This window comes from Parus major, chromosome Z (genome assembly GCF_001522545.3).
Source record: "Parus major isolate Abel chromosome Z, Parus_major1.1, whole genome shotgun sequence".
In the NCBI taxonomy this organism is placed as follows: Eukaryota; Metazoa; Chordata; class Aves; order Passeriformes; family Paridae; genus Parus; species Parus major.
This window is the reverse complement of record NC_031799.1, coordinates 53,806,227-53,818,316: the sequence shown is the minus strand read 5'-3', so window position 1 is coordinate 53,818,316 and position 12,090 is coordinate 53,806,227. Positions and strand designations below refer to the sequence as shown.

Below are 12,090 nucleotides of genomic sequence, written 5' to 3'. Positions count from 1 at the left end.
TGGTTGCATTCTGTGCTCTAGAGAGGAGTCAAATTATACTATTTAAATAGGAATATTAATATATATTCTATTCTGTCAAACAAACATTTCTCTACTGAAAAATCTAAAACAGTGTTTTAGAAAGACTATTGATGAAAACCTTCACATTTAAGTACAGATCCTACAAAAAAATTCATTAATGAATGCAAAACAAAATTTGTGTTTCTAGTACTCTATTTTTTGCAAGAATCTCAAATATAGTAAATATTATACCTTAAGTAGGAGCTTTATCCTAGTGTTAGTTCCAGGATTGAGATACTAAGTCAGGGGAAGTACATTTCAGCAAACCTTTTGGATTCACCTATACACACTCAATTCTAACAACAAATCCAAAACTTACTATTACTTCATTTCTATTTTAAAACCAAAGTCAGAAAGTCAGAGATTCCCTACTTTAGTCCTTTAAAAAAAGATGACAAACCTGCTGATGGCTTTACACTTATAATTTCTACTCCTTCTGGCATACTCAACTCTTGACTATAAACCATTTTGGAAGACAGAGTAAGCCAGCTTGTGCTCTGAAGGTTTGCTCTACAGGCCCGATACTTCTGAGTGAAAGGTGATTGGATCTTCTCTGGATCTGGTGAAGAATATGATTCTTCTGTTTGTGTTGCTTCTTCAGGTGGATTTGAACCTATCTTTTCATCTAAAAAAAAAAGTTTGTATTGTTAATTTTAAAAGATAAGTGATTTCTTTTAATGTCAGAAATAATTTTACTCAATTTAATAGTTCCAGAAGAGACAGACAAACCTGACTTAAAATTTTACATTCATTTTAATGAAATGCATTCTTGTATTCAGATTTAAAGAGAAATGCTAGGACATCTCACATTAAATACTTCTGAGATTCTAGAGCTGTTGAGATCAAAGCATGACCTAAAAGGCCAAGACTGCAGTCAGAGATATGTATGTGGCTATCCACTGAAAATGAGGTTTCAGTAAGCATAGAATACCTGCCGCTAGGGAGGATTAAATTAAGACCTTCATGTCCTTGCTTACAAATTGGTAAAAGTTATTTTTCAGAAAAGTTTTAATAACTGCTTTAATTTATGCCTTAAAACACAGGCTCTCAGATAATGTGAACCAAATGTTTCCCTTTATTAATAAAACTTAATAGCTTAAGTATGAAATTGATGGAAATGGAACATGAAAATTTCCAACTGATTTGCTGAAAAGCCTTGTCAGTAATTTCATCCTCACATAAGTACATGAGAAAATTTAGATCTTTATTATTCTCACTAACTTACAAACTAATTGCAATAACACTTTTTCTCTCATCTGAAATCAACAGTAAGAAATGATAATTTAGTTTAAATGACAGAAAAATGCATTATAACAGATTTGTCTGGTAAGTGGTATCAGATTTGTGTTTCTTAAAATCTTCAAATGTCAACAGAAAACTACCAAAGCTTATCTTACCTTTCTTTAAAACTTTATAGTTTTAGAAGCAGTTTGGTAGTTTGAAAGAGAACCAGCAGATTTCAGAACGTCAAAATTGATTAGAACTGTAATGGCGTCACTGATGCTTAGGTGCTTCGGACTACAGTCCTATTCAAAACGTGTGCATAAACTCAAAAATTGCAGAACAAAAACTTCCAAAAAGCAAAACATCTTAACTGTTCAACTGTATTAAAGCCAGTTAAGCATATTTGGCCTCAGAATACACAAAAAATACCAAACTCCAGGCTCAGGCTGAACTGAAGAGTTTCAGAATCAGAAGATTAGGTATTCAATAAAGAATGGTTGTGATAAAATCTTGTAATTAAATACAGAATCTTTTCAAAAGGATTAAACATTTTAGATTACACTGAACAGCAGATATTCACTAGACATCAGCTTTTTTTAAAAGAAAACTACAAGAAAGAGGGCTTACCTATTGAGACAGGAATTGCCTTCAAATGTAAATGCCACATATGTAGTAATGAATGGTTTTGTGTATACTCTATCACTATTAAGTAGAATTTTTCAGAGAATCCATTCTGCTGGTTTCCTGGTGAAATTGAGAACAGGAAGATCTTAAGGGTTATTCACCACAAAGCAGAACTAAATTTCACTGGCTAGCAAATAATCACATTAAGCTAACATGGCCTACTACCGGAACACAATGGTCTGACTATATTTAAGTGTTACATTAGCTTTCTAAGTTTTCTACCACAACCAACAAACACTTCAATTACAGGTACACTCATATTAAGAACTGCCAATGTTTTCTTGCAGACATGACAACATAGTTGTCTGACTTTGCTATGTTTAAAGTCAGATCCCAGAATATACTATCAGTACAGTGCAGTCTAGAATACAAGAGATACTATGCTTCTTCCTAGGAATTTACTTGCTCTAGTTTTATGCAAAAACAAGACAATGTACTATCAATACAATAGTTGTACTATCAATAGGTGCCCATTTCTGGAGGGTTCACCCAGGTATTCCCTTCCCTTCATATTGAAGTCAACTCATTAGGACCAAGAAGGAATAGCTAATTTAGGGACTCTTTTTTTTTTTTTTTCCTCCATGATTCCTCTGATCCTTTAGGTATATGTATACATAAAACACTATCAAGAATAAGCTGCATTTGCCCTGTGCTTTTCATATTGCAGTGCTTATGGTACCACAGAAAAATTTAAGTGAAGTTTTGATCTTTTTAAAAACATGAGATAACTACCTTCATGCATTATTAAACAGGAAGGAAGAAAGTACTAGAAAATAATTTCAAATTAGAACACATGCAAATGATACAGTTCTAATTTAACAGTTTTTCAAAGGGTTCATTTAGCCCAATGCCTTACATGGATGGCATGCAGCCATCTATTACAGGCTTTCAGAACACATACACATGTATACAGTTGTCTAAGATCAAATATTTCCATATTTCTTCTAAAATTATTTCTGTGTATCATACTCAAGATGTAAACATTCAATTATGCTGTAGAGTAACACTTTTTGTGTTGTCTATTTTCTTTCTTATTTTCAACATCTCAATTGCACTTTTTAAACTCCTCTGAGGGCAGAGATTATCTCTACAACTCCAAATCTCTTCCACAAGTAGAAGCAGACAGTTCCCAAATAATCACTATGTATATCCAGGTCATTTAATATTTCCCTAGGTTCCTCTGACAGTTTTTCACAACTCTGCTTCCTTTCATTCAGCAGTTCCTCTAGTACTGCATATAACCTGGTATCATAAACTTTACTCTGACCCCTTTTCCCCTGCACATTATTTCACTGGAACAGAACAATGTGGTGCCTATATAACTGAATAACTGACGGACTCCACCAAGGCAAACTGATCATTTTTTCCAGACCAATTCAGATCTGCCCAAGGACCTAAAAATCCATACACTACTCACAGTACTATAGTGAGAAGGAATTGTTTGGCTTGCTGTTTGTTGTACCATGCAAGGCCTGAGGAGCAATAGTTAGCTGATGTAAAAGAAAAGCATCCACCATGAAAGGATACAATAAGTTTTGTCTATTCCCTACAAGTACAGGCTTCCAATTTAAAACTCTTTCACCATTCATGTAAGGGGCTGCCTAACACAGGACACAATGGGTATCTTGTGATTTAAACTACTCAATCTGAAATTTGGTTGTACACATCTCAAAGGAAGTAAAACAGCTATGATTGTCATTAGACTATATGTTCTTCTGAAGATCTCAAATTAAGGTATTTGATATGAAAATGATAAAGCCATTTAACAAGTTCTTCTTCTCCTACGGAATGAAAAATAAAACACTATATTCAATGTAATATTCTTTACCGGAGTCTGATAAACTGTTCTTCTTTGAAGGCATTTCCTTCTGGTTATTTAAAATAAAGTCTTCTTGAAAAACATGGAATAACTGCGTTTTCCGGCCATGCTAAGGAAGCAAAAATACACAACAACTGAACATCCTGGCATATACTTTTCAAGATTGCTCTCTAACACGGGAGCTTATATCTTGCTAAGTTACACATCAACAGAAGACTCCTTATGAAAACACACCTTCATTACTCACATTCTTTTCATTTACAGGTACTGTTAAAAACAAGTACAAGAACATGTCAATATCAGTCTAAGTACTCCAAATTTACCTATTGGACAGCTACAGGTATTGCCTTTATTATTAACACATTTTAAAAAGCTATTTATGGCATAAAATGAGTATAGCAAAAGATCTTACAAGCTCTGTGATGGCATCCAGTTCAATGATACATCCCGGGCGAGCCGTAGATTGCTGACTTATGATGTTAAAAACTTCACCAACATATTTCTGTTTGAGAAGAATCAGGGGGGTGATTTTGTTAACTCCTGTGCATTTCTGTGGCACAACCTGCTAGATAGGTGCAACACCACTATGCAGATGTTAACTAAAGCATTAAATATACACTGGTTGTGATTCAGTGAGAACACAGGTAACATTCCCTGTTTAATGAAGAGCATTTGGTTTGGATGGCTGAAAGGTGACAAGAGTATCTGGAAAGCTCCAAATACAGTAATTTATTGTCCTTTCCCCAAAAGCTGCACTGTTGTCTCAACATTTCCTTAGGATGGCAGTGCACCAACACAGTTATTATTCCTTGTGGTGCAAGGACTTAACAGATATTTCCCAATCAAACCTTGGCCTGCCTCAATATGCACAGTTTGAGATTAAATGAAATACAGTATGGCTAAAAAAAGCTTTACCTAATCTGTTTTTACAAGCAGAATAATCTGTGAAATCCTTAGTTACTAAGTGTGAGCCTAATGCAACTGAACAAAGTTGTAACATACAAAAACTTGAGATGGCTTTTCACTTACAGAAATTTCTGGATTGGAGAGCTCACAAAGAAGTTTCTTAGCATCTATTACAGCTTGATATAATCTCAAATGTTGTCCGTCACTAGCCACAAAGCAGGCACTTGGAGAATTACAGTATGCACCTGAAAAGCAGGAAGGTAGAAAGTGCTCAAATATTCAAACACCATATGGATTCCTTTTTTGTTTTTTGACAACAGGTATTTTCAAAGTTATGATGAAAAACAATACAGCAAAACAAAAATCTCATGTTAACTTCTATTCACAAGCAAGAACTACAAAGTTGAAAGCTGCGTTTAGCAACAAAATCAAAGTATATGAATGGAAATAAGAATTCCATTTGCAAACCAGAGCTAAATCTCTCTCAGCTTTTAAATCGTCGGCATGCTATGATGTAGGCACTAGTAGCTAAAAACTTGACTGCATAAGCTCCTAAAATATCAAATACAAAAAATAAAACAGTAGAACAGAAACGTTTTCCACAGGAATAAAGAATTCCCAAGTACCAGCAGCTTGAAGATTTGTGAAATAAAGGACCCATGCTTAACATTTTCCCAGTATATTCAAGTATATCTGTATAATCTATTTAAGATTTATTATTAGGTTATATTAATTTTATTCTAGAACATTTCACTAACCAGAAAATGAAACTCACCAAGGCAATAGCTGGGTATAAGTGTGGGCAGCCATGCAACATTAGAAAAAGCTGAAACATGTAGAGAATTGATCCGAGCAAGTTCAGAAACTCCACCAGAAAAGGACAAAGGCCCAACAGGATCTACTCTCCAGAGAATAAGTTCACTGTAAACAGCATTGGGATCCTGGGATGTCACATTTGCATTGCCTCTACTCTGAGGTCTTACTGGTGACTCCTGAGACTTAAAAGAATCATTTGCCTGTATTGCTTTCTCAACATCTGGTGAAATTAGAGCATTGTGATGTGAGGTTGTAAGCAGCAGTGGCAACACTGAGTGGCAAGCCAAGTCGTTAAGATGAAAACGGTGACCACAATATCGGGATTTGTGTGAAATACTGAGTACAGTTGAAAAAGCAGATTCTTCAGCAAAACTCACTAGCCATTGGTTCAGTGATCCATCTGCATGTTTGGAAATCATCATAACATTAGGTGTGAAGATACTTAGTTTTAAGCTGTTGGTTGATTTACTGTGTCCAGAAGAGATAAGCATAGATGAAGATCGTGTAAGGCCAGGAGGCTTTTGTTTGCCTTGTTGAATAGCTAAGTCAACATTTTTGGTACAAGCATACATCACTATACTTCTGCAAAGAGAGTTTGCATCACCCGTTGGAAACGCAACAGGAATTCTTGAGACAAATGACACCTACAATTTTAAGAAAGAAAGAGTAAGTATTAGAGTTCCCATCATTCTTCTCACTGAACACCAATGTAAAATAGAGGGGGAATAAAGTACCTGCACCTGGCGAAACATGCCAGGCTGGTATTCATCTAGCCAGTCCACATGCCACACCAGCAGGGAGCCATCCATAGGATGTATACTGAAGAGCATGTCAGCATTTTTACTCCATTCAGAAAGTAGAACTTCAATTTCATGATCAAAAATAGCAGAGGATAAAGGAACAAGGCTTGAATATGGAGCAGCTTTCTCCTCACTTAGTTCCTTCTTCTCTTGGTTTCCTTTTTGTTCATCTCCATTTACATCAGCTTCTAGAATGCACAGATATACATATATAGATGTGTGTATATATATATATATGTGTATATATATACATATATATTCAGAACTAGAAGTATAACAAGCAGGGTTATTCAGGCATTGGAGCTAATTTCAGGCCTTTTATAAGCTACTCATATGAGAACTAATTTAAAACAATGAAGATGATAACCATAAACCCTCTAATGAAGCTAAGTGTCCAACAAACCAAAATAGTTTATGTTGCACCTTAATTTGAAACATTTTCTCTTCCCTATTTTGTACAAATTTTTGCATGCATATCCAGAACAAAGGAAATAATCTCTACAGTGCATATACTCAAATTAATTGACTGTATTATATTATAGAATAAAGCTACTTAAATTAGCTGTACATTAATGTCTAAAAAAAGAAAGCTAATTCTAAAGTTGCTACTGCTTCCTTAATATTAAAGTAACATTTTCATGCAAAGGCCTTCACACAAGCCCAATTAAATAGTAGTTTTCAGCATACATAACTCAAAATTTCTGGAATAGCTATAAAAAGAGAAATCAGGACTTCTAGATACATTTTTAAAGTCACTAAGATACTTTCAGTGTAAGGGGAGAAAATGCGTTGAAATGCCACTGTATTCTGCCTGTATCCTTACATGTCAAGCTGCCAATCTCTTACTTCGCCCCAGGGGAACATTACAAATTACTTTATAAACAAAAAACCATTTCTCCATATGACATATGTCTATATGACTTTTACCTTCTTCTGATCTGCCATCCATTTGATTAGAATCTTCAGTATTAGTCTCAGGAGAATGATGTTCAAAACTCCTTTTAAGTTGTTGCAAAAACACTTCCATAGACAAGGTAAAATGAAGTTCTTTGTTGTTTAGCCAGTGTACAACAAAAGGCCCGCTTTTTTCTTCATTTTCACCAAGACTTAGAGATGTGATAGAAGGCAGTAGAGGAATATCTACCAGAAAAAGATATTGATTGACATTTTTAAGAAGTAAGTTTGGTCAAAAAACAATTTTAGAGAAGTGGTTTTTAAGCAGAAATCCCACAATGAAAAAAATAAATCTAAGTGTATTGCCACTTGTCATTCCTTGCACCAACATCATCTGCTTTGAGACTTGTTCCACACAGAGGTTCTTTGGTACGCTTATATTAGTGTTAGGATAAGAGTAGAGTCCTGCAATGTTGTACCTCCTTGATGTAACACTGTGCATAGAGGTTAATTTGCCTTTTTTTTTTTTTTTTTTTTTTTTTTTGCTACTACTGATACAATGTAACCAAAGACCATGGGCTCACACTAGAAAAAACTGTGCACAGATCAGACAATGCCCTCTGTAACACCATCACAAAAACCCCAGGAGTACTGGTTCCGATACATTATGTTAATTCACATTGCTGTTTGGTGGTATTTGGTGTCCCATGTTGGTGTGAAAAATAAAGCAGTAATCACAAAGTGTGTGACAGAAGCAAGGATCAGATTTATGTGGAGTAACAATCTAAATCAATCAAGGCTCAAAAGCAGATAGGCGATTTACTACAATTTCCTCAAATGTATGATACAGCACATGTTAAAATCTCAAACTGCATGTAATTCCCACCTACAAGTCTCCATGTACTGTCTCATCTCCTCCTGCTCCCTATTTATGCAGTATTACTTAAACTACATATCCTGGGAGACAATACTTTAATTAAAACAACAGATTTTGACTGAAAAGTCAGCAACAGCCAAAGAAAATTGTAACTACGAGCACACAGATAAAAGAAAGGAGCACAACGACAACTAGCAATTTTGTTGTGGGGAGAGGATACAGCAGGGGAAGGGGACGAAAGTAGCACAGCTCATTTAAGAAATACAGTCTATCTTCCCACAGGGGCCAATGCCAGTCTCAAAAGTATAATTATACATTTGTAAAGTAACAGAACCTGAAGCAAAAAATTCTGTTGATGCCCTTTGAAAGATGAAGCTACAGCAAACGTGAATAAGGTGAACCAGAAAGATTACTTTTCAGATGAGATTATAAATCTATGTGCTTTTTGAGTATTCATCAAAGTCACTAAAGAAATCACTTATTCTCAAATTTCCATCTAAAACTATGAGCTTCTAAATGATGTTCCACTCTGGACATTATTCTTAGTGAATTTCTATTTGCTTCATAAGTCACAGTCACTTTCCAGAGAACTTCTGAAGTCTTTGAATTCAGTAGCTTTTTCTGAAATTGCCTAGAGACAATTTTGTCCTAGCAACCACTGCTTACTCCTTTCACTGAATTCCATCCAGGTTGAACACCAGAAAAAGTAAAATTGTATATAAGTAAGTCTCAAGGATTTTTGTTTCATAATACATTTATTGTTATATAAATATATATAACAACAGTCTCCAAAATACAAAGTGAATGAGAAATAAAGCAGCTCTAGCTTTAGTTTTTATCAAATACTTTAAAATGCTGCAATAACAGCAAATTTTTAAGTATGTGATCACAAACCAATTTGCTTTAAATAAAATGAAAGTAAATACAATCAGGTTTTTGGACTGAATTTAATTTCAAAAGGGCAAACAAAAAAGCCTACTGAAAAAATTTGATTAGACTGAGGTAGTTAAAGACTTGACTGTAAGGCAGAACATATTTCTTCAAATTAAGATTTAAAATGTGGAAGTTACTTCAGAAGTACTAAGAACAACCTGTTATCCTTCAATCTACTGAGTCAAAAGCAATCAAAAGACATAATTAAAACAGAGAGTGATTAATATAGGCAACATAAAAATAATACAAGATTAGAAAAGACAAGTTTTAAGTACCTTGTTAATATTTTTCAAAATTATTTTTATTCTCATTCTGTGAGTTTGCTGCTTGGCATATTAATACTGCAGAGTCTATCAAAAGCAAAATTAAAGTTTGCATAGTTGTGCTGATTTTGGCTGGGATAGAGTTAACTTTCTTCACAGTGTCTGGTACTGGGCTGTGTTTTAGATTTGTGCTAAACAGAGGGTTGGTAATACAAAGATGTTTTCATTGCTCCTGGGCAGAACTTATACAGACCCAAGACCTCTTTTGGTTTTTGTACTGCTGCACTGGCGAGGAACTTGGGGCTGCACTGGATGCTGGGAGAAGATACAGCCAGGACAGGTGACTGAAACTGACCAAAGGGATACTCCAGACCGTGACATCTTGGTCAGTGCTTAAAGTGCGAGCAGGAAGGAAGATGGGGAAAGTTTGAAGTGATGGTGCTTGTTATCACAAGTGACCACTAGGGCTCTGCTTTCCTGGAGATGGCTGAAGATCCCTCCCTGTCCACAGGAAGCACTGAAGTCATTCCTTGTGTCTCTCTGGTTATGTGCACAGCTTTTGTTTTCCCTATTAAATCAGTTTCCTCTCAACCCAGGAGTTTTCTAGCTTTTATCCTTCTGAATCTCTCCCCAGTCCTGCAGGAAGTGAGAAAACGACTGCCTGGGGCTTGGCTGATGGCTGGGTTAAACCATGATATTAATTATTCTGTATGAAAGATAAGAAATGCTTTAAAAGTAAGTAAAAAAAAGAAATGGTCAAAGGTTATGTGCTACCTACATAAAAAGATTATATAGCTCACTGTGCAATCTCAAGAGGAAAAGAGGAGATATACAAATCTCCAAGAAGCTTTCAAGAAACTTTCCTGTGTGACATTGGGTAGCAAGCAATGACAGGAGACTTTTCCTATGGAAATACAATAGCACTGATGGTACAGCACAAAACTACAGGAAGTTTCCTTCTGGTAGGCTGGATGTGATTCTAGTGCTGTCTGTTAAAATATGAACCAATCAAGCACTATTCAAAGTGCTGAAGAATAATCAAGGAGAAAGTGTTTAGAGCTTTGCTTAGCACAGCAGTGTTAATGCAAACCACTTTTTCTTTCCAATCATACCAGACTGTACAGCTAGAAACATGAACTAATCATAAATGCTCTTAGATAAAAATCGGCCTTTCAAACAACGTTCAGTAGGAACAGAAAAATACTATAAAGAGCTTAACTAGTTTAACAAGAGTTACATAGTATGTTTGTTCATTATGTCTAGACACAGAAAACCACATCAGAACCTTCATGAAAGGCCATTCCATATTGCATTTCTATTCAGTTTTTCAATGAGCATGCTTCATTTTCAGCATACACAAAGATAATGAAGACAGAAGTATAAGCAGCTACAGGATCAACATATTGCTCCAGTGCAAGGCAGTACCAAAGTTTATGGAATGCAGAGTGAAGGCATGTTTTGTTTGGTTCAGAGAGAGAAGTACAGGAATGTGTGTTTATTTCATTACTTAAGTGTCAGGTGCTCACTTTAAGAAGCTTATACACTTTTTATTTTATCAGCATGTTCCCAGTATCATATCCAATCCACAGAAAATTTTTACTCCAGTTAAAAATACTTAGCTTTCTGCATTTTAGACACTATCAATCTCACTTAAAAGATGAGTAAAATAAAAGACAGGATTTCTGCAGTGGAAATATTCAAATATTTTCAAATATTCAGAAAACAAATAATTTCATTACTGCAGAAAGTGCTTTCATGCAAAAATGAAAACAACATACTAGCAGTTTTGCTTGATCTTATAAATACCATACAAATATATTTGCCAAGTTTCCAGAGAGAACACATGTCTAACAGCAACTGGAGTTCACTTCATAACAAGGTTTACATTTCTTACCTGTGGCTGGATTGATGCTGGCAGCAATATGGAAGTGGCAAAGGGCATTTGCATGAGGAGGAATGTTCCTGTGAACTTCATGAGGATCTTGCTGATGGAGAGCATATCCAGTATGTGCTACAACAGCACCCGACCTCCTCCTTCCTCGTCGGAAGTGCCTCAGGTTTAACTGCATGAAGAATTAAGGTATCATTTTAAATACTTTCAAAAAGAAAAAGCAGATTTAATCAGTAAGTGGTCTTCTAGGCACTAAAGAATCATATTTTTCAGCTTAAAAGCTAATTTAAAGAATCAGTGGAGTTTCTTGCAAAATTGTTTTTGTTAAGTCTTTAGTAGAGAGAAACCAGCACCTTTGGATTTATTTATGCAGGCCCATAAAATACCTTCACGTAGTAACTACTTTGTACTTCAATGCACAATATTCATACAGTTTTTATACTTACAAGGAGAAGTTTCATGAACACACACCATGCTTATTCCAGATTCTGAACAAAGCAGCAATACTGAGTAATCTCATTTCAGACAGAAAAACTGGATCTGTATTTTGGATCTAATTAGATCAGCACTTCAATGCTCCTGAAAAGGCTCCCGTGAGTTTTAAGGTCTTCCTCTTTTATACAAACACTTGTTTCCATGGGAAAGAATAATATTCAGTTTTTAAGACTGATTTACACAATTCAAGTCTTTTGTACTATAGACATCTATATAAGCACCCAAAGGCACACAGAGGTACATAATTTGTGTTAAAGATGGTGTTACACTCTTTTCACTTGCTGCGCTTTTCATATTTACACAGCATGCTCTTGTCAAACAGTCTTTTCTCAATGCTCACATAATTGCTTTTTCTGATTTCTAATGTTGCCTCTTATTTTCCACAGGAACACAGAATTTTCTCCAGCTTCCTTTTTTCTCCTCTCTTT

General features: G+C 35.2%; 1 protein-coding gene across 9 annotated transcripts in view; it reads right to left on the bottom strand.

The window, feature by feature from the left end:
- The window catches only part of DMXL1 (Dmx like 1), a 78,903-nt gene that overhangs the window by 41,560 nt on the left and 25,253 nt on the right, over positions 1 to 12,090 (bottom strand). For 8 of the 9 annotated variants that reach the window (XR_004495535.1, XM_015653055.3, XM_015653049.2 and 5 more), the window contains 9 exons: positions 11,171 to 11,339; positions 7,237 to 7,449; positions 6,244 to 6,497; positions 5,469 to 6,153; positions 4,817 to 4,938; positions 4,200 to 4,289; positions 3,797 to 3,896; positions 1,912 to 2,028; positions 461 to 685 (listed from right to left, as the gene is read on the bottom strand). Coding sequence is in view for 8 of the 9 variants with exons in the window: in XM_015653055.3 (XP_015508541.1) it covers positions 461 to 685; positions 1,912 to 2,028; positions 3,797 to 3,896; positions 4,200 to 4,289; positions 4,817 to 4,938; positions 5,469 to 6,153; positions 6,244 to 6,497; positions 7,237 to 7,449; positions 11,171 to 11,339 (1,975 nt within the window). In the remaining variant the exon portion in view is untranslated. Of the gene's footprint in view, positions 1 to 460; positions 686 to 1,911; positions 2,029 to 3,796; positions 3,897 to 4,199; positions 4,290 to 4,816; positions 4,939 to 5,468; positions 6,154 to 6,243; positions 6,498 to 7,236; positions 7,450 to 11,170; positions 11,340 to 11,613; positions 11,709 to 12,090 lie in introns of those variants that run through there. The other variant, XM_033511352.1, reaches the window with a different exon arrangement.